This window comes from Eufriesea mexicana, unplaced genomic scaffold (genome assembly GCF_001483705.2).
Source record: "Eufriesea mexicana isolate 0111107269 unplaced genomic scaffold, ASM148370v2 scaffold2440, whole genome shotgun sequence".
NCBI classification, from domain to species: Eukaryota; Metazoa; Arthropoda; class Insecta; order Hymenoptera; family Apidae; genus Eufriesea; species Eufriesea mexicana.
The window spans coordinates 103896-131326 of record NW_016910498.1 but is presented as its reverse complement, the minus strand read 5'-3'; the positions used below and the strand labels follow the sequence as shown (position 1 = coordinate 131326).

The 27431-nt window shown below is 32.4% G+C and overlaps 1 protein-coding gene and 1 long non-coding RNA gene across 3 annotated transcripts in view; one reads left to right on the top strand and one right to left on the bottom strand.

The window, feature by feature from the left end:
* Nucleotides 1–27431, bottom strand: part of LOC108550008 (uncharacterized) — a 51981-nt gene that overhangs the window by 20420 nt on the left and 4130 nt on the right. Inside the window, exon 2 of the mRNA XM_017903602.1 lies at nucleotides 14312–14548. Within this exon, the coding sequence (XP_017759091.1) occupies nucleotides 14312–14548 (237 nt within the window). The remainder of the gene's footprint in view (nucleotides 1–14311; nucleotides 14549–27431) is intronic.
* Nucleotides 23109–27431, top strand: part of LOC108550010 (uncharacterized) — a 10734-nt gene continuing 6411 nt past the window's right edge. Inside the window, exon 1 of one of the 2 annotated variants that reach the window (XR_001890389.1) lies at nucleotides 23109–23185. This is a non-coding gene — a long non-coding RNA (uncharacterized LOC108550010). The other variant, XR_001890390.1, reaches the window with a different exon arrangement.

The following is a 27431-nucleotide window of genomic DNA, read 5'->3' as shown; positions in this document are numbered from 1 at the left end:
GGGTCTCCAGCGAGCCGATAAAACAATAAACCGCAAGACACGCGACAGGAAGCGCAAATTAATTTCTTCTTGCGCATCCCTTGTGCGGTTTCTTGCATTCCTAGTTATAAACCGTACTTGGTGCTATGCATTGCAGGCTGCCCCGCCCCAATTGCGGTACTCGCAACGCGTGCTCACAATGTGCAAAACATCGTTATATTAGCTCATATATAGTTACCCAGAAGCTTTATCATGACTACGTTAAGACTGGTTATACCTGATTTTAATCCTTTCACGATCATCGGATGATTAATATGTTTACTCATTAGATCAGACTTGTAATTGATAACACCAGATACATAGTCGCAACGTGATTATAAATTAACAGCAATTTATAATTATGATACTCAATATCTGATCATTTATGTATTATACCTTTTTTATTCTGTACTTAACTGAATATTTATATGAAATATCTTTGTTTAATTATCGGAAATGTAAAAATATTTAAACGTATTGTTTAATGCTGTTCGATTAACACTAAAAGCATCAAATGAGAAGTATTAACTAGTTTCAAACTGGTTTTGCGTTTTCAATTAGTGAAAATTTGCACCTGTTGTTGGTGAAATTTATATTCACATTTATTGAAATTTATTTATTTTTATCATACCACTTAAGGTCATACATGTATAGCCAAAAAATGTGTGGAAACAATATTATTCAAGCAATATGATACACGTAATAAGAAGAAAATTTCAGGATTATATCAGTAAAATTAGAAAATAATTCAACAATGTATACTTAAAGGCTTAAAAAAATGATAAAAGTGATCTAGGTCACATATGTTTCGTTTTATATTGAAAATATCTCGTTTAAAATATACGATGAATTAAAAAATTAATTATGGTAAACTTACAAACTCAATTTAACGATTCAATTTTTCGTTATTTTACAAAAAATAATTTTAATTTACTACAGTATAAACAACTATAACACTAAATAAGTGATAATATCATTTTTTCCAGGGATTTAACTTAGACCACATTCATTACTAGCAAATATGCATATTAGAAAAAGAAATCATGAAAACAAGAGACCAAAGTGATGAACTTGAATGCAGAATTTATAATTAAAGGTTTAAAAATGGTCATTTAGGTCGTGGTAGATTTAGTATTAGATACAAATTGCAGGTCAGTAGTTCTACGCATTAAAGACAGCATTTAACAATGAACATTATACTTTTACAATCATCAAACATTAATTACACCGATTTCAATTATCTAAACGAAGTTAAGTAACTGAAAATACATTTATTTCCTTTACCTGATTAACTCACTTATACCGAATGCCTTGTATTTGAATCTCTGAGATTTTTCCCAAAGTCTTAGAATTCCTTGCAATTCGATTTCAAAATGAATAAACAGTAATAAATTTCAATTTCTTCTCATGGATGTCATTACGTACATTTTCTGAATTTCACAAATCTACACGTATCTGCACGGATTTGCCTCGTTACGCGCTCAGTTAAGAAGATTAAAATCGACACTGATGTTCCTATAAATAATAATCGCACATATGATTATGCTCCTTCCATTTCAGTAACCCGGCGCATAATTAAATACGCACATCTAACGAAAACAGAGTAAAACAACGAAAGTACAAGTAAAACAAGGAACAACCTTCCACCAGTGGATATAACATCGAAGCAACATTGCGATCTCTTGCCCTGATCTACTTAGCATTATCAATTAAAACGTCCTACATACCAACGCGCTGTCTGTACATTCAATTACTCAGATACTTCATCTATCACCCCATGGACCATCCCACCATCCCTTATCGTTACATAGAAACACTCAAGACTAACCAATGGGTAAAGATGTGCAAGATCTTGAAAATTTCGAATCGAAATGAGAAGAGAATTTTCTTCGAGAAACTACTTGAAAATTTTTAGGAACTTAATATGTTCGTATTTTTTAAAATAATAATGATATTTATTGAGTAATCAACGAATGGATACCATTTATGAAATTTTGAAATACATAGTGATACGAAAAGAAGAAAATTTTAAGATTCTCTAAAATTCTTTCAGGATTAGCATTACCGAATTCAATCAGGGTTTATTTATTTATTTTTGTATAAGATAACCCATTTGTAGTAACCAAAAGAGGATACAATAATCTATATGCGTACAAACAAGCCAGAATAAAAACAGATGAATAATTGATCTAGAAAAATTCCAATTTTACAGGAAATCTTAAAAGAAATTTGCAATTTAATAATATAAAATATTAAATTTACATAGAACGTGGATCAATCAGAGTAGTAAGATTAAAAACTACAATGATATTTATCAAATCTAATCACTGAACATGATTCGAAATTCTTGAAATTTGCGGAAAACTCGAAGTTTCTGAGAATCCCGATTTTTCGACATTCTCGAAAAGTTTTGGGAATCCTTATATTCCCAAACGGTGAGATACTCTGGAGATTTCGTCTTGAGCACGGAGACCTCGAAAGTTTCCGATCCTCGCATGCCTCCAACGATGAACCTCAATAGCTATCGACGAGATCTCAGCGAAACTCCATCTTCGATCGTACCCACGGCGACCTCGTCATCCTTGTCGAAGGACAACAGGAGTCTGTGAGAAAATCTCTGCGGCTCATTGCCATTCGCATTAAATAAAAAGAAGGTCGACACAAGGCAGGTTGCACAGGTGAACAGCCGTTCGGCACGCAGATGCTGTTCGCAAACTTTTGTGTACGCCGAGCGCTGCACATTCGCGAAGAAGTTACCGGGCTTGCGGTAGTTTTACTGTACCGTAACGTGAGAATTTTATCGGCGCTAAACTGGCATTGCCTCGATCTCGGTAAAGTCTTCCACGCACATGCACCGTCGAAACGAGATCGCCTCTTGTACCGAGCGTACGCCATTGAGGTTAATCCCTGTCGACCCCTATAAATCGCTATGTGTAATCTGCCCGATCGACAGTGGGGAATTATAATCAAAGGTTGAATCGTAAGAGTTGGGTTACTAATGGATTTTTTTCTTTTGAGAAGTGGGGATAAATTGGACAGGAAGGGTTGCTAATGGTAAATTGATATTTTAACCCCTTGTCCTACCATTTAAGTTCCGATGGCGCGTGCCATAATCAACAGCAATGCCGATCCTACGTCGAGCCATTTCGTGTGAACGTGGCCAAGAATAATACGTAACTGAGACAAAAACATCGACGAAAATTAACCACGAGCCTGACTAGTGATGTTTACGTCCAGCCCTATCTACAAACCACGGTTTTCACCCGTGATGCTCGTGTTTAGCAATGTGAAGTATTCCTTAATAGTATAGAAGAAAATTAACCGTAATAAACTTTCTTTTTCACAAATTTGACTTATTTATGCGAGGAACAGATGCAACAAGACAAAGAAGATATCGTTTTAATGAAATAATTAATATATGGTATTGATGTAAATAAATTATTGTACATCATAGTGCGAATAAATATTATACCTACTTCTTTCTTAAATGAAAAATTCGTATTTTGTAAAAATCTGAACGTGCATTGCCTGCTTTGCTTTATTTGATCGAGGTTAATCTTGATCGACCTCTATAAATCGGCGTCACTAATTCATTCAGGGGACGACAAGAAATTATGGTAGAAAGCAATGTCACCACGAAATCTCTTTAATGAATGATCCTTTAGAAAATATAGAAATCGGAGGCGTTAAATTGGTATTTCAACAATGATGCTTATCAAATTGGGATACAACGAGATCTTGAGTATATTATATTAAAATAGCGTACTGCAAAACCTATCGAAAGATAATTTTATAGTGTCATGAATATTAAATGTGTCATTAATATTTAATAATAATATTATTGTTTTATAGTGTCCTGTATCAATATATAATATTAATATGATACATTTGTCTTACTTAATAGCTTCGAAATATAATTTCGTTGTTTTAAATATCGCAATTTATTATACTGTTATATAAATTTAATAATTTTATATGAGTATTTGAATTTAGATTATTAAAAGATTTGAGTAATTGAATATTCAAAATCTATGTTATTAAAAATATTCCCACAAAACTCGTGACATAAAGAAGTTAATGAACTCTTAATGTTGGAATATACTGACAGAGTACTGCCTTAGCATTGTCTTAGGACATTTTTACGACTCACAAACACAATCTGTTACCACGACCTTAAAATATATACTTACAGAACAATTGGAAGATGTATGAATGAGACAGCAAATGCATTGTACAGGGAACATTAGTGAAGAGACAGCTCTGTTATAACGTTACCTTGTACATACTGCAAACTGTACGTTTGAGACTTTCCTAACTGTTAAACTTTTAAATATCGCAGGTAAAAAGCTGTAAATTACTCTTTAATTATATCCACAGTTACTGGTTTGTGAAATAGTAATTTGGCATTAAAGACTCAATTTTTTTTTCTATTTTACAGCAATAATATCTGTACAAAACAATACAAATAAATCATGCTTAAATTTTAAAAAATTGAATGTCCCTTCATTATGCAAGAAATGAAATACTATAATTTCCGTGAAGGTAGTATACGTTTTTCGATTTGCTACTATATTGTTACAAACTCATGTTGGACAATTTAGGTATGATCATTATTTTTGCGCGTGAATAGTGGTCGCAAAAGGAAATTTTATCTACTATTGCTATAAAAAGACAAGGTTCTCCTTGAACGCTTTTCTAAACTCAGTCCTTGTAAATGGTACACTGGTTTTTATATACCAATCGTTTCCAAATAAATCAAAATGTAGTCCCCAAGTCGTTCATCTACTAGTCGTTAAAACATTACTAGTTTCAGAATTGAAAAAAAATAGTATTAAGAAATATGACTAAAAAGTATTTGCTAGGTGAATTAAAAAAAATAGAGCTACTTTTGTAACATTCTTTTACAATATTCCAAACATACTTGTTGAACATAACAAATATTTAAATTATAAACTATAAAAAATGAAAAAATAAAAAAAGAATTAAAAGAATTATTTATTAATAATAAAAAGAATTGAGCAACCTAATAGTACCCCAATAAACCCAATTAATTTAACAATCTTCATAACTTAATTAACTAATATTCACATAACGTTAATAATTATTCATGATCAAAACGAGCATCATGATCTCAGCAGTAACACTGTCACACAGTTATTAGAATATTATCAAACATCATCTAACAGGTGTACATAGATACCATTTAATAATATTCATCGGAATTCACAAGAATAATATTACAGATAAACCTACGAGAGAAGCCATTAAGAGATTCCATTCGATTCCAATAAACATCGATATCTACGAGAGACGATGATGAGTGTAAGCTGGAATCCTGATGAAAATTTTCTACCAGGTACAGTGTCGTGAATATTCAAAGTGAGAAATCGATCACTGAGCCAAGGAATTCGAACTTTCGAAGCACTTGGAGCTGGTATTTCAAAAAAGCATCTGATTACGAAGTCAATCTACATTCTAGCCGGGCGCAGGTAGACTACACACAGAACGCGTAATTGATGCGTTCTCGACCTAAACCTACATACCGACTCCTTTGAGTTAGCGTACACGTCGCACACGTTCCCACACGCGTTCACGACGCACACGTGGATACGTCATAATTTACAGTTATTTCTTATACGGGCCATTACGAAAGGTTTCATCTCTACGGCTAGGTTATTCAAATGCGTTAGATCGAACAAAACGACCATCAGCCACAGCACGTGCCAGGATCCTTATCGACAGAGATCGTGCGGAACAAAGGAAACGTTCCCTATTATTGGGATCCTCTTGACCAAGCCTTTGAAATTGTAAGAATAGGCTAACGATACCAAGTTTTCAAATATTCCCATTTATTTCCTAAGATATGGAGAACGTGGTTTCGAGGACGTGGATGCAGTGGTGTTCTCGAAGTTTCTTATTCCTTTGTTTCTGTTGGTCTGTTAGATAAGTCTCCACGGTGATACATAGTTTATGTAATACGTAGCATAAATCATTAAAAATTTTGGAATTTTTTAGAAGGTAGCAAGGAAATACTTGTGTTCATAATTAATGCTTCTGAAATTTTCCATGGGGTTCTAAAGAAATTTAATAATTATGTAACACTTTCAAAATGAAATATACTTATTTAAAAGAAAATAGAAAGATTTAATAATAGAAACTCAAGAAAATTAATTTGAATGATAGTCTTAAAGCAAAATATATCTACTCAGGTAGAAACATAAAAACTTAATAATGAAATTTATATTAACTATAAATTGAAAAGACAGAAAAAATAACTTAGACAAAACTCTTGAAACAAATACAATTTAATAAAGAAAATCGCATTAATTATAAATTGAAGAAAAAATTAGAAATGTATCGTTCAAGTAAAAATATAAAATTTTTATTTGACACCACATGTCTTATTAACAATAAGTTATTATCAATCTTATATGAAAAAGGGTTTAAACATGGATATCCGGAAACCACTGACAACTACTACAGCATACTATACACAAACCACGTATCTATGCGTTCATTATCTGAATATTTAAACCTACGATTAGTCGTCTATTAACGACTAGAATACAGATATAAACGATTTACATGCTGAGAAGTATTCGTACTCAACCATAATTGGTTGACTGTAATAGTTCAATTTTTATTAAGCACGTCATAGCCAGTTAATGGTCACGCATATGTATGATGCTAACGTGTTTTCTAGTTCTATGCACGGAGTAGAGTTAAAAGTACGGAATGTTAATCGTAAATCCATACATACCATTGAAATGTAATTAAATCGAGAATATTCGTGACTTTATAATCTTGCATCTCCTATGAAAATTTAAATGCTTTTTAATAAAGCAACGATTTGTCTACATTTACATATGTGACATTCCTTTTTTCATATTTATGATCATTTTTCACAAATGAAAACCCTGGAAAAATTTACACAGGAAAAGGATGCAAACTATCTAGATAATGAATACAATTGATACTTCATACATCATACTATGTCGTACATCATACATCTCGTTCAGTGAGATACGCAAGAACTACAAAATAGCCCAATGATTGCTTATAATTGTGTCGGTACATATCTAAGAAGAATTACCTGAAATTTCACGACGAACGTTACCAATTTCGTATTCACAGAAAGTATCAATTGTCTTTTTCTTGTCACTCGTAAATATGGCTAATGCGGTTTTACGATGTTCTCGAAGAAAGGAATTTGCAAAAGCACAAGTGGAGGATACCAGCGTTTAACTCTCGTCGCAAAGTACTAAAGGCGATAGTTAGAACCTTTACGGATGGAAAAATTGAAAGAAAACAAGTGAAAGTTGGCGTAAAAATTACACAGTGTAACTGGAGATGCAAAAAACGCGATTTACTTGATAACTAGAAACGAGACTGCGTCATCAGCGCATTAGCTCCGTTGGAATACATTTTGCTAGAACGATTACCATATATTTCACAGTAGATTTATTCGAAACTTTAGGAAAATTGCTTACGACAAATTTAAAAAAGGAATTGGGAATAAAACAAGCGAAGGAAGCAAATAATAAAAAAAGGTAACGTCAGATAGTGTCGAGGAGGAAGATATTTGCTATTAGTCAAAGTTCAGAGTGTCATTTGCATATTTTCGTTGATATGAAATCTGATAACTTTCGTGTTGATACAGATGCATTGCAATTTCAAATTATAAATCAAATTTGATTCCAAGATTTAGTAAAACTATCGAATGTAAATATGAAGGGCAAAAGTCAATTTCGTACACTTTTTGGTGAAATTGTTAGTATATTATCTTCATAATGATTATTTAATTGTTTTAAGGACATATGTATTTAATATCTAAATTTTCAAGAAGATGAAAGAGAAAAATTTGAGAAACATCCTTGAAATTTCTCAAATACCCTATAAAATTCTCGTAACGTTACGGACATAAATATAAATTCTAAAATAACTATTTCAACTAGTATTAATTATTATTTGAACGACATCATATTTTTCATTTCGCCAATTAAATAGTACATTGGAAACCTAATTATTTAAAAAACTAAGGTCTATTTCTTAACTAAAAAAAATCTGAAACTATATCTAGAATAAATATAGTAATGATTACTGAGAAAGTATTGAACTGTATAATAATAACGAGAAACTAGTGATTTTCGTCAAAACTAGATAACAAATAATAAATAATTTCCTTTCTAACGAACAAATAAATCATTTAATTACAAATTATCTACACTAATTTACTTTTCCTTTAAAATACTTCATGAAATATTTATGTTGATCCAAAAATAAATTACTGCATCAAATCATTTCTCTAAATTATTTCTAAACAATTCTAAAATTAAAATAATTTTAATTTTTAAATTCCTAAAAATTCTTCTGGTTTGCACAAGAATATTAGTCTGTTCAATAGAAATTGCAATGAAACTACATTGTGACTCTAGTCTATTTAGGGTAGCACCGATGGAATGTCTCGTATTTTTTCTCCTTTTCTTTACAGCCAGTTAAAATTACGGTATGGACGCGATTACGTGTCCAGTAGTCGGTGAACGGCATAGAGGTTTACCTTCGAAAAGTCAAGTTCACGCATAAGTGCGTAAGTGGCAATCCGCTCTTGTGGTTGGCAGAAAATTACGAGAAACTGCAACTCGAATGCTAACTGACCAATTTCGCGCCGAGATTGCGAATTCGTCTGCTTGTTTATTTACGACGAAACGAGGCCGCGTCAAACTAATCGTAACCAGTTATTTTCTGAACAAATATCGTCTGAGTCGGAAAAGGAAGTTGCACATAGTTATGAATGGGAGTAGGAATAATGATGGCTGTTTGATACTGTTACGAGACTCGTATAAAAGTTATATCATTGTAGAATTAACTGGGTCCTTAAACGAAAGAATTTTATTGTACATTGCCGGTTACTTACATTCATATATGAAGATCATAGAAAGAAAATACGATTTGATTAGTGAATTTTCTTTCTATTTTATAATTTTGATAATACTTGTAGGATAAAAGTATTCTAATATGACAGAGTTGGAAGAAGAAGAAATATTCTGCCAATATATATTAAATTTGTTTAATATATAAATATATATAAATGTTATGATACTCGATATCTTTTAAACGAATCTTTTTTATTTTATTTACAGAATATCTGTGCAATTTTAATATTTTGTATTTAATAATCTAAAGTATTTTTAATTAATTCAAAGTTAATCGAAATTGAACTTTCATAATAAATGAAGTTGAAAAATCGAAAATCTTCATGCTCCAATTTCTATTAACGCTGTTAATATCTTTCTCTAGTTAGAATAACGACTAAGCTTTAAATATCGCTTCATTGGCTGTTCAGGTCTGCTGGTTCAAATCACCAAAGTGGTACGTTTTCCCTTGAGCAGTTGAAACACCTTCTGATGAACTTAGAAGAGCCAGTACCATTTAAAACGTTTGATTACCAAACAAAATGAAACACAACCTGATGCTTATAATTAAATATACTTCATATCATTATATCAATGCTATTAAAACACGTGTTCTCTAATTAAAATGTGTAAATGGTGTATATAAAACTATTGAAAGAAACTAAATTTAATTTAAACACTTTTTCCCTTTTGAGATGTATGGTTTGTTTTATACTTCATTTTTCTGAATTAAACTGATATCAATCCGATATGCTCTAAGGTATAAAACAACTAACAGCGAAACACGCGTATGATCGGTTATGGAGGCCACTCTGATCGTGTGAAATCCTTGAAGCTTTCAGAATCGAGGGCTGTGCAATCAATATTCTTCGACGTTTCCGGTTGTAAACTGTATCCTTTCATGAAACATTTCCAACATTCCACTATTAACGATTATTCTAGTAACAACACTCATTAACAGATTTATATGTGTATGCCTTGGATTGTACTTAGCAAATAGTTTTATAGCATACGTATGGTTCCAACTTCAATGTGTTAAAATCACGAACTTTTAAGGAATATTTATACAATAACTGATGTGAGACACATTTGACATTTCATAAAAAAGTATTTTATATTTAAATATAAAATACAAATTTAATAATTGGAGATCTAAAAGTTTGAAAAACATTTTTATAACCAGTCACTGTAAAACACACATACGAAACTTTATAAAAATATGGAAATTAAACAAAAAAAGAAATTTACATAGGAAAAATACAAAATAGAGAATAGATAAGATACAAAATATAAAATATAAAAATACAATGTAAAAATAGATATACATAGGAAAAAGTTAAGGAACTCCTCAAATGCTAATATGAAAAACAATCTAGCTCGTGTAAAGAAAAATATTAACTCCTAGAGAATTTTCTAGGGTTTGCTCATTCCTATAGATTTTAAAGAATGTTCAAACCTTCTGTAAGGTTAATTATAATATCAACCAAGCTTCGCTATGTTGTATAATCGACTATACTTCAAACATCGGAATAACTCATTGCTTACTATTCTAGCCATAAAAATTTCCCAACTTACAGATCACTTCTCGATAAATCACTAATTTCGACTAAAAATTTTTGCCCCTGTGTGATACTAATCTTAACTGTACCTATGAGGTAGTAACAGAAACCCGTTTCTTCCCAAAGATTCTGACACATAGAGATCCTCTTCGCGCGGATCCAGTGTTCTAATATAATAGCCAATAGACACTGGTGCTGCTTCTAACAAGCAGATACCTGCATTATGAACAATTTGAAAGATTGGCACGTTTTTCCAAGGCACAGATTGCACGAAAGAGTTTAGCAACGGTAAACGGATTGATGGGGTCCTGGATTCGCGATGGAACTACTTTCCAGGAGGCACACTTTATAATCGATTACATGTATTTTATAGGCCCCTGACTTATATGCGTTGATCTCATACTAATTTATAGCCGATTAAAATAGTAGATACGTCGAAATTCTTGTGTCGTTTCTTCTGTGTCCATTCTCTAGCAAGCATGGATAATTGACCGTTGATTGTGTTCGAACAAACGTTCTAAGTAATCGGGTAGTTAGAGCGGGAGCAGTTCTTCAGCTACAAAAATGCTCTGAATAAGGTGGAGGACTGTCCTTGTGGTCGTTGAAGCGCGTCGGTATCACGAGTATACTTCTAATTCGTGTCACGATGACCTAGTTCTGAACCTCCTATGATACTTTGGTCTTTTGGATCGGGGTTACCTCTTGTAGATGTATGTAGTATAATTTTGAGGAAAAATTTTGCAGCTTAATACTTATAGTATAGAACACTTTGGAGGCTTATTATACGTGGAACATTTTTACTTTATTTTTATTAAAAATAAAAATAAAATTGTAAATTAGTATATCAAAATTTGCATATTTCCAAATTTTATAAATTTATAAAATTAATTTACAAAATTAATAAATTGTAATAAATGTGCCAAAAAATAAATAAGTAACGTGTCTTTGATATTATAATACTAACGCTTTAAAATGTTACAGTCATTCAATTTTCTGGATTACGTTAATTAATTTTGAAGATAAGCCAAATATGAAAAGAAAGGAAGACATGTCGCGTCCTTGACAAAATAATTTTTATAAATATTTTATATTTCGTTCATGACGCAAGGTACAATGTTTAAAGTATTTATGCTGACTAAGCAATAACATTAATTCAATTAGGTAATCTCTTGCTTTGCTTTTCAGCAGTAAAATATGTTTCAAGGTATGATCATTTTGACAAGACTCAACACGCTACATAACGTAACAATCGTTCAAGAAGATTCACGTTAATTCCCTTTTAAATATATAGTGTACTCTCTATTTCGTACTCCCATAAGTAACGTAAGAAAAGAAACAAAACATTCAACGTATGTCTATTATCATCAGCCTCCTTTTTTGAGATCTAGTACCGTTCTACAATTTATATCTTCCCAAGTTCATTGAACCTTGGTAATAAAAAAGTCCACGATTTGTTCTTTACGTTTTGAGATTCTCACCATTCAAAGCAGTTTTGGTTGAGTAACTTGGGATACAGATGGTTTGTTTTTGCCAGTACAGTTAAACTTCATCTCTTAACTACCTGTAATCCTATGATCACTAATTTCTCGATCAGAGAATAACAAAATTCTTGACTCTTGATTAAATTTGGTTCTTTCCTATGAATATAATCACACACGATTTTATCAAAGATTAACAATGAATTAATTATTTATTCTACGCAGCAAGAAAAAAATAATTCTTTGCCTAATTTAATTAATCTTACAACCTTCTACCAGAATACAAATTATTTATACCCTGAATACTTGACATTGCAAATTATTGGCTATTCAAATAAATTTATCATCCAATCAGATACCTAACGTTCTACGAGCATTCCAACATCAAATAAATTTACAAGTCTCATTTTCTTCTACGTTCTTTATGTCTAATTTATGTTATTCCTCAAGCTAATTTTATTCGTCTGAGATCCTGACAGAGGCACTTGAGCGGAGGAAGCTTCGAATATTTGACGTGCGACGTTATTTGTGTATAAGACATGCCTAGCGATTTTTTAGCCTCAGAGATATTCCCAAAAGTTTGGGACACCGAGAGAGAAAAAATCGAACTGGTCCGGGAAGGACGAAATGGTGAACCTATGTCAGGAATGCGCACCAGGTTGAGGAGGCCGCGGGCGTTCTTAGGAGGTAACAGGTTCAGACTTAACGGTGTAATGCCCCCACTATCTTTGGCATTTCTTCTACTGTCGTCGGTCTCCTCGGTCAAGGACATTCTGAATCAGGTCACTTGCCTCCCGAAATTTTGTATGGCGAACGTAGACAAGAGAACGTTGTTACGCTCTCCTTCCAGAGATTTTCTTTTTATGCAAACATTTCAGAAATTGCCTTAATTTTCTCATTGTTTCAAAAATTGGAAGGAAAGACCCTGTCTGTGTCTCTTTGATTAGACGTGGATTGAAAATTCAAAATAAAAAAGAACGTTACACTCTGATTTAATTTTGTAAAGAAAATAATGCGTACTTTGAGAAAAAAATCAAGAAAAAATTGAAAGGTATTTCATACTAAAGCAAGTCATCATGGATTTAATTTCTGTGTACATTTAGAATATTCTTCTGAAATGAAATATTCAGAACACGTAATTCTCATTTATAGAGAGCAACTGCTATGAAATTTTTAATATACTACCGCAAAAGAAGATTACAATAATTTTCATAATATTTAAAGTTGATGTAAATAAAATCAACAAACTTCTGTTTATTATGTATCTTTAAATATATCAAAAGTATACTTAAAAGCAATTGTTGCATTAGGAATATCAGATTTTTAAATTATTCTTGATTTTATAAATAGCAATTCGCAATTCAGTAAAGCATTTCATACAGGCGTGACCGGAAGTACGCATAAGTTTCCTCGGAACGTCGAACTTTCTCTTAAGCCCACATCCGCGAACGTATTTGCCTCCCCGTTACATGCCTATCCTGACAACTCCTCCAAGAATTCTTTTGTCAATGCAATGTATTCGCTGTGCCTTTTACATACAATATTATCTCCTCATTTTTATTCAACTCTGCATACCCTAGTCACCTCCCAACGTAAGAATTACAAATAAAAAAATCTAAAATAACCAGCATTAGCTCGAAGAACATATATAATCTCGTGTCTTACAACGACTGGTAAAAAAATATAGTTGAACGTCGTTTATCCTAATTTCAAGTATCTAAATGGCTCTCGATTCTTCGACTAGAGGATAAGTTATATATGAACGCATAGGTGACTTAATTTTAAAAATTGAAGCCAATAACGAATTATAATAAAAAATTGGGTATGCAGTAGAACTAAAATTGGAAACTATTCTAGCGATGATGACAAATGCATGAACATAGATAGAAATAATCCCGGATATGAAACTATGAATGACAATGATATTATTTCATCATCGTTTGACACAAGTGGTAACACAAATAAATATATGACGAAATGTAGTATTAGTCCACACGACTAGTATAATATAGTGAAAATGCACCTGGTATTGCAACGAGCAAAATACCAGATAGAAGTATATACCGTACAAATATTTATTTTAAAAGCAATCCACTCGAAAAGAAACTTACCAGTATCTAAAAACGTGTCATTCATATTTTATGCAGTATTTATTTAATTTAGTGCATAAAAGGCACTTCTATTTAAAAATTTCTTGATTCTTGTTTCATTTATGACATAATTAAAAATTTGGTACTTTCAAACCGTTCGACCACAAAACCGAGCAGATTTATTCCCAATTAATTCGAATAATTGACGTTTTACTAAACTCCAATAATTATAAAAAGAAAACGTATAGACTTACCACAAAATGGTACCCCTTCCGGTGTCCAAGAGCCATCAGCCTGGCATTGTCTCCGAGCAGGGCCAAGAAGTTCGAAGCCTCGTTCGCAAGAATACGTAGCCACTGTACCTACAGGCAGTACCGTGTCCTTTAGAAGGGCATCTTCCTCGTCTATAACGTCCTCGGCACCTGTTCCCGTGAACCGAACGGTACTGTGTGCAGGAGCTCCAGGGTAACCGCATCCGGCACCGTTGCAGCCTGCAATTCGATACAGAGACGCCACAATTATCAGGTAACTAGCAACGTTTATCAGGTCTTAATGTGCTAAGCATCGGCGTAACACGGAAAGACTAATGATAATAACGAGTAGGCTTATGCTTTTAATCATATTTAATAAACATGGCACTGGGAAAACAAGTAGAAGGGAAGAATAAGAATTGAAAGAAACGGATGATATCGAGGAAATACTCGAGTTTCATTAGAGCATCGCAATTCATCCACCATGTATAAATTCGATCACACTTGCTCGGGTAATTCCAGAGACATGGTGGTTAGAGCGGATGAAGTTGAAAATCAAAGTGAGAACACCTTGGATCGGTTTGATCGCACTCGACTTCCACGTATGATCAATTATCTTTTCCCTACCCTTGAAGAATAACGCGAACGATGATCGCACTTCAATCTTTCGTGACTAATTACACGAATAATGCAACGTTTTATTGCTCGCTTGGCAATCAGTGTACACGGTGGGCACCGCGGGCGAGCGTGGCTCATGGTGTTGTTACAGGCTTCCAGTGGGACATGCAACTCACGTCATCACGCACGAGCTGCATTAAAGTCATTGCAAAGCGGGACGTTGCCTCATCGAGCGTTGGAGTTTTCAAGCCGATGATTTCAATGGCCGGCGAGAGCCTCGTCACCTCCGTGAACGTGAATAGACATTCAGCTCGCCGATTCAACCTTTCCCGTTTCTTTTCTTTTTTGTTTTATTCTTTTTCTCCTGCCTTTTGTCTTTCTACCGTTTGCTTTACGCAATTAGAATCGACGATCGATGGGTACGATCGGTTTCTTGTTTCATCGATTGTTAAAGGTGTCGTCAAATAAAAGATTTCTTCGCCTCCAGTTTGCTGGGAGAAAATCTTACATTGAACGGAGAAATAGATAATTGAATTCAAAAACAGTTTCGTTTCCTTTTTTAAATTTTTTAATATCTTTTGATAAATATGATTATAGAGTATCGTTTTCTTAATCTATTAAATCGTGTATTTTTATTTTTAATTTCAACCGTATATTTGTAACTTAAGTGGAATGAGAAAATGGTTAGTGTCGTAATTATAAAGTTACAAAATATTGCGTTTGTGCAATTTTGGGGCATAATGGATTAAGTAGTGTTGTTAATCAACTACATCAGCCATAAATCTACTAACAATAAAAACATTAGGAATTAATCCTTTTAAGTATCACTCTAATAAGAACATATATAGAAGTGTGTGAATCACAATTATCTTCTACAAGATCTATCAAGATCATAATGTAACCGACTAAACGTATATATACATAGTTGCAGACAATAACAACTATGAACAATAGTAATTTTTTTTAAAAGAAATCAAGTAGATATGGCACATATTGGGGACGAGCATTTCAAAATTACACAGAGAGATCTTCTCCAGCTAACAAAAGCCCATTTAAACCTGAACTATTCGAAGTACAATCACATCATGCAAAACAAGTTCGAAAATGACAAAATTTACCTAGCTCAAAACAAAAATCAGAAAAAAAAATCTTAAAGTGCCAAAGTAAAATAAAAACTAGTACAACACAGAACTAAAGAAACTTACACATTCTGCGGGATGTCATGTGAAGTGAATAAAATACTACTATCCTTTCAGTATTAATTGATAAAACAGAAATTAATTAATATTCAAGATTATAGAAAGGGATTAGATATCAATATATATCTATTAACAAAATGAAAAATAAATTAATAATATGCCTAATGGTGCCCACTTTCTTCTAACGTATACGTCCATTAGCAGGGCCGAAAAATTACTAGAAAGCAAAAAATATCTAAATACTTGAAATAAAATAGAAATCAGTATAACAAGAAATATATAAGTATTTGTTTTCCGAAACAACCAATACAATACCTTCGAGACGAAATTATTGTCAGCAAAATTTTTCCTGTAATTCCATCGTTGTTCAACAAAATGGCCGACGCACGCTACATGATCTGCTGATTAATAACAGCCTACCAGGATCGCGGACAATTTGATTAGGAGTCGGTGGTGCAGATTTTATCGCGGGCATCACGAGCCGTTAAATCAATAATCTTTGGTAACTACCGGCTACCCGTGGGCGTAGATAAGCAGAAGAAAACGCCACGAGTCCGTAACGGAAACGATAATGCAAGCAGCTCACATCCTGCGGCTGTCGCGCAATCACCTAGGAAGTCATCGGCTATGCCGATGCACCGTACACGCGTGCAGAACACGATGAACGTCCGAGGGAGAACCGTATGAAAACCGAGAGGCCTCGCGAAATTTCACCTCGTCCGCTTGCGTAACGCGACGATTTTTCTTCTTCGTCGATTCTTTTTTCCTCTTTATTGTCGTCAGCCTGTTCTGGCCATTGGATTGACAGGATCCAAGTTGCTTTCTAACGCGATTTACATTCCGGACGCGAAGATCCGTCATTCGCTTACACACATGCGGAAATCGAGCGATTTCTAGCCCTCTTCTTCGTGCTCTTGCAGTTCTTTTGCAAGCTTCAGCGCTGGATTTATCGTCGGACGTTTTTCGACTAGAAGTCGCTGCGGTTTGTAATTTACGCGACGTCTGGAATAGAGAAGTTGCGTTGTAGAGAATGGAAAGTGGAGTGATGGATCGAGAATTTCGATGATTTCGTAGCTTAGACATGTCCCATGAACATGTCCTCAGAGGAATTCGTATTTTCGTGGAATTTTAAAGTTGAGTGAAAATGTTTTGTGGGAATATTTTATTTCAGGAGAGCAACTGAATTCTCGATGCTTTCAATGGTCTAACAAATATAATTTCGATCCTTTAAGAAAGAGAATCTTTATCTCTGTCGATTATAACGGGTCACTCGTGACGTCAAATACATATCGACTCACTGGATTTTTTTTGTGAGAAACTCAGTGATAACTGAGAGCTAAGAGAAACGTCTAAAACTGGAATATGTGTGTCGTATCTCTCCCGAAGAGAGTAGATTAGAACATTTGAAAGTGGTTTGCAATAAGAGTCTGGTATTTAGGTTTATTGCAGGATGTCGATTATCGAAGGCACAAAAGAAGAATGAGACAAGATGGACCCGTGATTTATAGATAACGGCTTCTGGCAAGTCCCAGTGACAAGATGTTAACTGTAAAAATATTCACTCGACAATTTCGTTTCAAAGACAATAGAAAATGGTACATGTGCAACTACAAAAACGTACGATTGTTGGAGAAGATTTAGAGAAGATAACGGAAGCGAAAATAAATTTTTCGAGAATATATCTTCGCTCGTGTACACCTGTCCAAGGTATATCGGAAACAAGTCTCTAAGCTATGGACCTGTTTCAGACTTCGTTCTCCCCAAAAATCGAGAATATATTCGTAATTAGTGTCTACGGCTGACGAAACGGCACTCCCTAACGAACAACTGACTAAACGGTTTCGAATGTAGACACAGAAATGACGACTACGTAACGGTTCGTGCTATACGATTTACATATTTATCAGCCACTTTGTCTGCTCTTCCTGCCCTATCCTTACTGACCAAACTATCGAAATACTTAAACGCGCGATAGCTTACTACCATTTTGCTACATGTGCTTTCCACCGGTCAAACATCTGTCCTGAGTAGGCAAACAAAGAAGACAAAAGTGAAACCGTAACTGGAAACGAAGAATCGAGCGCTGATGCAATCGGTGTTTGCTAATATGAGCAATATTATAGTCATGTAAGCAATGACGTCAGCGTGCACAAAGTAACTTTTTCAACATGTCCAAGAACTCATTTCTAATTTCTTTCTGCTTTCAATTTATGCTTGAAATAATTGGTGCCGGATGTAGCTGGGTGTAGAATGTGGAGGAATCTCTTAACCTAAGTACAATTGTGAGAAAAACAACTCGTTCGCTAGAAATTTAACAAATGATCAAATATTTCGAAAGTTTTACTACATCCATTTATACAGTAATTTAGCCTTACCCTATGTTGATAACACGTAGGCAATGAATAAAATTTTATGTTTGAAATGAACCACCTTGAAATCAAGACTTTAGGATTACAAAAGAATCAATTTTCGATAATTCACGAAACACTTAATCCAAATTACGTACATTCCTAGTTGTATAGAACCTATTAATTATATCAATAGTACAAATTCACCATTACGATTTGATATTAATAATAAAATTCACAAAAATTTTAATTCACTATTATCCAAGTTACAATTCTTCTTCCTGAACTTCGTATATAAGATTTCGTTTTAATTCTTCTTTCAGCGTATATATTATATTTATAGTACAGCAATAAGTAAGCGACCTCCTTCCAAAGGTCTACGTTTGCTTGCCGAAGATTATCGAGCACCTTGTTTTCCACAAAAGTTTCTTCGTAGCTGAGCTGTCGGTTCGTTGCATCCGCTTAATGTAGGTTGCTGCCTCGCATCATCGTAATTGTAAAGCCGCAAACCGGGGCAGAACCTGAACTTACACTAAACCTAGAGATGCAAAGCCACTACCTGCTTGTGTTTCACTCTGCCGATATTTGTTTTGCGATTATACCGTGATTTAGTTGCTACGTATGTACAGTCAAAACGGAAGTCATTCAGCCGCAACGTGTTTCAAATATGAATTACGAATAGGGGTAACGTTATCGAACTTGGTTATGATTTTCATATTAAGCATTTGCGCTGAATAAATTAAATGTCTGCTGTCTGTATAATTTTCGTATATTATTGAGTAATAAAAAATGTGGTTTATTATAGTAAAAAGAATTATTTCATACGAGGTATAGTTAATCATTTGTGGCAAGAAAACTTGAGTATCATGCGAATATCATATCGATAATTTAAATGTTCATTTAATTGGACAATTATCAGTCTAGAAATTTTATGTTAATTTTATTACTGATTATACTAGAAATTCATAAATAATACCCTTAAAATCTATTGTATATTGGAATTGGTTATAAAATTGACTAAATATAATGTTTCTGTTCAATGTCAAACACATTAATATATATTGAAACAATAAATTGAAGTTAATTTGATATTATAATATTTAATAACATAGCTTCACGCAAATATATATATATAATGGCAGGAATAAAATGTGAATGAAATTTGAAATAAATACTAAATAAATTCTAAAATTAATAATAATGAGTATGAGCAACTGTAAAAACATTAAACCGATTTTATAATGCAAAAACATTTTTATGCTCAAGAACATTAAGAAATACAGCATTATAAATTCCTTCTGTTTACATTGTTTCTTCTTTTTCTTAATAAATGTATAAATGTACTCAAATTCAGGCGTGTTATCATTTAAATTACTGCAACTATAAATGCAATATTTATTACTCGCTATAATTCTTCTACAAATAACTGACTTATGAATTTTTTACCATTTCTTTACATGTCAAACACGGTATTTTAAGAGAACTTTATGCCTAAAGCTTAAAAAGTGAAATTTCACTCGTGCAAATTTTTTTTCATTTAAAAAACCCAACTACTCACGATATTAATTTTATAGCTATTTATTGACATCATAAATCAAATCAATTCTCCATCCTATTTTGCTGTAAACATAAAAAACTAGCTTGGCGTAATATTTATGGCAGCTTTTAAGGGTTAATACGTGAAGTGTAATATCCATTAACAGGGCTTTCCGAACGAATCTTGCAACCTATCAAAACTTCAATTATAAAAACGAAGAAAAATATTTCATGAAGCAAAGAGCAATTAATAACAACGCATCTAATTAACTCGCCCCGATGATACCAGGATGGACTTACTTAACTGCCATTTTTATGAACCACAATTACAACTGAAATTATACTTCCTCCTCCTGTCCGGTACATAACATTTCACTGAGACGCAGCGATTTTAAAATTATATACAATCAAACACTATTCCGTATAATTGAACTTCGTGTATATTAAACGCAATATATGAAATACGACTTGTAATAAGAAGAATTGAATAAAAACGGAAATCATTTCATGAAAGCAATTTTAATTAAGGTCCAAAGATGGTAAAGGTAGCCTGGTAAGAATCTCAATTATACTCATCCGCACAAGTTGCAACGGCGGCTTGATGAAAGTTGGCACAATTATGCGTGAAGGATACTTCTTAGCGCGTTTCCAAAGGTTCTTGGCAAGAACTGTACAAAATGCATCGATCGACGCAAAATGTATTTCTCGTAAGAGTATTTAATGATAGAAGTTACTCTTGCATTCGCACTTTAATTAGATTTTGATAACAATCGGACAGAAAGCAGGCCGTCTTAAGGATAGCCTTGTTTTTCCTAGATATATTATTGCAATATTATTACCACACTCGAGTTTTTCACACAGTATTCGAGAAATCGAAGAATTATTTTGCACATTTATTTTACACGTGAGGAGAAAAAATTTTTCAATTCAGATTTTCTTCGAAATCTTGATGTATATAATTAATATACCATAAGAGGAGGCCTGTTTTCTTTTCTTTTTCATTTATTTAGGTCATATTTCTATTTACTTTCGTATTTATTACTCGGTATCTTAAAATATTTTTAATTTTCTAATTAAAAATTGTGTAATTCACTCGAATAATTCTACTCATTTTCATTCTTTCTTTTTTTGACATTTCTATGCATGCTTAAGAAATTTTTAATTTACATGTGAACCGTATATTTTTTCAATCGTGCTGCGACAGAACTCATTTGATTTTCAAAAAAGCATTGGTTACACAGAGTCCCCACTTATGTTTCACATACGCGCAATATATGTAGGTCAGTAGAGTGGACACAGCGAGTTACAATTGCATGGAAAGGGTAAAAGTTATTCCGGTGCGAATATCAGGTCACCGCTATTTCAACCGTTATCTTTTAGTAGTGATTATCATAGCAATTTTATCGATTATCCTGCCTGTCTATTGGGGCAAGTGCATTCCGTTGTAGGATCTTTAACGTTCCTTTTATTTCAACCAAAAACTGTTTGACTTATAAACGTTATAAATTCTTTGAAAACGTTTAATCTTGGATCAGTATATTGAACAATGAATTTAAATATCAATTTAACATATCACTTCAGAGAAGAATAAAATTTCTAGATTTTTATCTAACTCTCAGATATATTTAATAATTATGATAAATAATGTACAACAAATAAAGTATCAGAATGTTTTACTAAAGTTTATGACAAAGAAAGAAGTAAATTAGGATTTTATAATGTACTTTGCACAATTTTATACAAGGCTGAAATAATTTTACAAAATTTCAAATGAAATACCTAATTCGTATTAAAATTATTTACAAAAAGAAATTTATGAAAATAAATTATGAAATAATAAGATATGAATAATAAGATATGAAAATAAGTCTTAATTTCTTATATTAAAAAATTGTATAGCTACAAAAATACGAAAATTCAAGATCTACACTTGCTTATTGCTGTTCACAAACTGGTTAAACTGGTTAAAACTAAAGCATTTTATTTTAACATTCACCCAATTTCTTAAACCTAGTAATTAAAGTAAATCCAACTCGAACCTAAACCAAGCTCTATATGCAGTAACTCACGGAAGTATTCGAACAATTTTCAAAATAACACTGCACCTACAACAAAATACAAGTGCCAAGAATGTTTAAGTAAAATTAGAAAAGAATTTGATAAATATTGAAGAATTCGTGGAATACTAAATATAAACACACTTTCCACGAAGAAAGGAAACTTTTCGGATATGTTGAATTATTTCTGAATTAATTAAATCACTTCATAATTAGTTAAACCACCTCTGCTATTAATTGCAATGCATCCTTTATTTCTATATATATGAATACTTTTATAGATCTGCATCGACAATACATTCAATATTCTTCAAATTCGTTATCTGTCAACGAATTTTCCTTTTTAATTTTACCTAGAAATATTCCTATAATATCCCTATAATAGTTGTATATTACTTTAGACGTGATATCATTACACAACTTCGAGCCTAAAGTGCGTAACAAATTTCATGTATCCAAAATTTGAAACGAATCCATTAGTATACTTTCGTGAACGACTGTACATAAATCAACTTTGCACAAATTCCTGTACCTAAGATAATGCATAAAATATGGCTTTCACAGGAAGAAGAACACGAAGAGCAACGTCAGCCAACGTCATGCTTACTTCATCTATTACTATCTTCTGATGAAAATATTCGAGTACTTTCGTAAGCGACTGTACATCAAGCAACTAGCCAGAAATTTCTGTGCATGGAGTAATGCATAGGATATCGTGGTTTTCACAGAAAGAGAAACGCAAGGAGCAACGTCAGCCGATCGCAGACGTTCTAACTGGATATCCGTAACGCAACACGTGGTTCCGACGGTTCGCCCACGTCCGAAGAAAAGTGGATAATCAGGGCAAAAGTAGGTGAGAAGAGGAAGGTCGAACTCCGCCTTCTTCTTCCTCCTCATATGCCAGAGTCTCCCGTTACTTCACGGAATCGTGGGAAATTAGGAACTGAGCCAGGCTAATTAAACACATCGACCTTTTGTTTTCAAGGTAGAAACTGACTGCGCGTTGCACCGTGTGTACGCGCGCATGTGCATATGTGTAACACGCACGTGTCAGTCGCTTTCGATCATTTCGCGGGGCCCTACCAGTTTTCCGATCTCTTCCCGATTTCTACGCCGCTGGTCAGTAGGTCGATGCCAAAATGCGAACGCTCGCTTTGCGAAATTTTTTCTGCTCGATCATTAGCCCCGGCTTCATCGACGATCCACGTATTTTCACGACGAGAAAATTGCAATGGAATCTAATAGATAGGGTGCAATGAGTATACCATAGATTTTTGTGGAAGATCGGCGACAACTGGTGAGATTCGAATAGAATATTGATCTGAGTTTAGAATCATTTATTGCGCGTCACGGTGGCAAAGGAAGAATGTGATAAGTCATGTTTTCCGGCTTTTAAAGTAGAATTATTTTAAGATTCAGTACGCCGTCTGCTAATCTATATAGTTTAAGCTACCTAGCTTTTTAACTATTTAACTGAAGATTTATTTTTACTTAATTTTGAATATATGTTTGTATTTTCAATATTTTGAAAATATTATTTTTATTTAGATCATAATATTGATTTTTTTACAAAAGTTTGTAGCTTCATGATTGATTTTTGAAAGGTTCGTACATTTGAATTAAGAAGTTTGTTCTATTTTTGACTATATCAAAATACTTCATAGTATTTTGTAACATAGTATTGTATATAGTATTTACTGAAACTTCCGAACAAATTTATTAATAATGAGGACGTATAAAAACATTGTATATGTTATCTAATAATTGCTATTAAGCGGTTCAATATGATCATCGAATGACATCGAAAAATAATTTAATAAATGTGAATGTCTAAAAAAAAGTTATACCACAATGACGTGCAATTCTGAAGAGAAATTCCGGTTTCAGAACTATATTATTAATCCGTGATACTTTATGAGGTAAAGTTGTTCAGGTGCCAACAGAAGTTGAAACAATACTACTAAAATAAGTTCAACCGTGTCCTCGTTGCATCATGTGATATTGAACTATAAATACATGTCGAATTGTAAACTATTTTTAACTAATGAAAAGACATCGAGTAATCATAACTAACATAAAAAATATTCTTAAATTATAATATGAAAATGAGAATCCTATTAACATATTATAATATGTTTGTAATATAATTATTCCATATCTCACATATTCCTCGTATATCTAAAATAATTTTTAACTGAAAAATATTGATGACCATAATGTAAAATACAATATTTTCCAAATTTATATTATTCAGTGAGTAATTTAATTTCTAAAATATTAGAAAATTAAATAGACTGATTAAATAGTGGACGTTTTGAATTTACAACACTATATAAATCTCTAGCTACCAAAATGTTAGAATCTGACTCTTGCAACTAAGATAATATAACTCTGCACATAATAAATATATTTATTTAAGAAATATATTCAATAACCTTAATCCAACTATTATATTAGAATATCATCTGCTTGCTAGTAGATTTTCTAATACATAAAACGTAAATTTCAAGACACGTAAGTGCTTTGAAATTTTTCTGAACACCTATTATCATTTCAAATAAAATTCTATAAATACAAAAATCATTAGATATAAAACATCATGAAAATTTAATATGCTAAATTTAATTTAAAATAAGTTAGATATAATACTACTAAATATAAAAATAAATTTCATTCAAACTTTTAGGTAGCTGCATAAATAATTTAAATGACACATTTTAATTAAAAAAAAATGTATTAATTATATATATTAATTTGTATTATTTTTCATTATTTATTTTTATTTTTCTAATTATTATTTTTGTTACTTATTAATGTTATTATTTTTTATGTTTTCTTCATTAACTTTTATTACTTTTTGTTATTTATTACTTTAATTAGTATAATATTAGATATTCGATTGATCTATTCCAATTGCGTTACAATGTCACGGAAATAGAAACATATTATATCGATTGCCCTTGTAGATCTTGAACAAAATAATACACGTTTCCACTGAGGTTTAATTATACCCCTTGTCAACCGTGGTCTGTCGTAAGGCGATAAGACAGAAGCAAGAAAAGCTATTGTATCCACGATAAGAATTTGATACCTGTGTGAAACAAACGCACATGGATAATCGTTCGATCGATCAGTTCGAAAGAAAACCCGCAAGGAACAGGAGATAAAAGATAAAGAAATGAAAGGGCTGAAAAGAAACGAGGGGAAGATTGACACGACTGAGTAGCGATCCGACCGGAAGAATGTAATTAGTTGGGAACACCGTATTCAGGAAGTAGTTGAAAACTGCGTAACAGAAAAGTGTGTGCCTCCCGATGAAACGTGGGAAATACGGGCAACCGTCACTTTACTATGAGAAGTGATTGCGATCGTTAAACGTAGAAAAGCCACTTTTATGAATCGCTTTTCACACACAATGTAGGTGGACTAATCATGAAATCTACGACAACTTTTCTAATAGGACGTAATGAACACCTTGCAAAACTGTTTGATCGCATAACACAAAAGTACCTACGAATTATTTTATATGTTGGCAACAAATTTTGTTGCATGTGTGATAATTTCAAATTGGACTTCAAGTATTTGATTATCACAATAACACTTGTGAACGAGAATTCTGTGCCTATCTTTTATGAATGTTTGTTTTAAAGAATTACTATAGAATGATTGACTAGTAAACTATATTTTAACAATTTTGATATAGAAGTGGAAGGCTTTTTTTTATTTAAGTATTGATTGAAGAAAATTAATAATTTTTCAAAATTTTAGTATCAAAGCGCGTGATTAATGCTTAACTTCTTATATCTAAAAAATGTTTGTCTTTTTATTTCATAAACTTAATCGATTTAGCAAATAAACAATTCGTATATAGGTTTATTGAACAATGCAAGATGGGTAATTTATTGTCCATTAGAGACCTTACTAAAATTCTGTATATTTATTTCCAAATTAATGTAATTAATTCGTCTGGATGTCTAATGATAATTCATGAAATTATACCAGAGGAAAATTCCATAATATTTATTGATATGAGAACGAGGTCGGCGAAAATACTATTTCAAATTAAATTATAAATTGACAAATTTCTTTAGTCCTACTTTACCAGTTTACAAAAAATATAGATGATTAACATTAATCTATTCTTTATGGACAAACATACAAATGAATAGAGAGTTTACAGTGAATTCAAAAACATCAAGGACAACAAAGATTCACTCATCTAAAAAAAGGTAGAACTAAAATAACTAACATGAAAAATATTTTAACTCAAATTTTTTATAAAAACCTAACTAACTTTAATAAACAAAAAAATAAGCATGTGAAAATGAAAAATAATTTAGAATAAAATAGTATGTTTCTACTTCAACGTGTAAAATTTATACATTACAATTTCTAACTCAACAAATAATAGAGAATGAAAAACTATAATACAAAACCAATATTCAATGTCGTACACATTTCTATTACTACCAATAGCCTTCGTCAGCACCTTCCATCAAACGCAAAGAAAACCGGTAGAAAGTCAATTTGACGCGTATGCACATGAAGATGAGTACATTTGCCGCGTTACACCAAAATGGATTTATGCGTTAGAAATACATGCATTCAGTTGGGGAAACGAGTCTGCTAGCCTCGTACTGGTGAAATCGACACTGAAGAATTATTCGCCCTTTCAAGATAGATGGAATACCCATTGAAAGACATATATCCGGTTTCACCGACAAAAAGGGTTATTGAACACGTGACGAAGAAAAACGTTCAACATAGATAAATAATAGTACCCTCTATTTCCACCTATCTATATCTATATCCGCATATTTCTATTCTAAACACTACAAATGAATTTCATATAAGTAATAATACTAACATATCTTATTCTAAAAGTGAATAGTAAATAAAAATAAATAATTAACTGACCATCTTTGCAAACAAATCCTTGCTTACGATAGCTGTCGAAATTTTAAATTTGATATTTGTATAAATGGCTTTAAAAAAATATTTGCCTGATCAAAATTCTATCATGTAGCATATAGAGATATTTTATATGAAAATTAATAAAAGAAAATTTGCATACATTGCATTAGTCTCAGGAAACACTGAAAATTATATGATATATCATATAATTTATTTTATCGCGTGCTGTAGGTAAATACGTGAGAATGATTAATTAACATAGGTAAAATCTGAAATGACTTTAAATCTTTTATGATCTATCAGTAAGGAAAATCAGACAAATAGTTGTTTAAAAAAGAGACAAATACAAGAGGAAACAGAGTGTAGTATTTGTATCACGAGTATGTTTTGTTTGAGGCAACAACTGGAAGGACATCTGCATTTGTTTGTAAATTTGATTCGCCGAAAAACG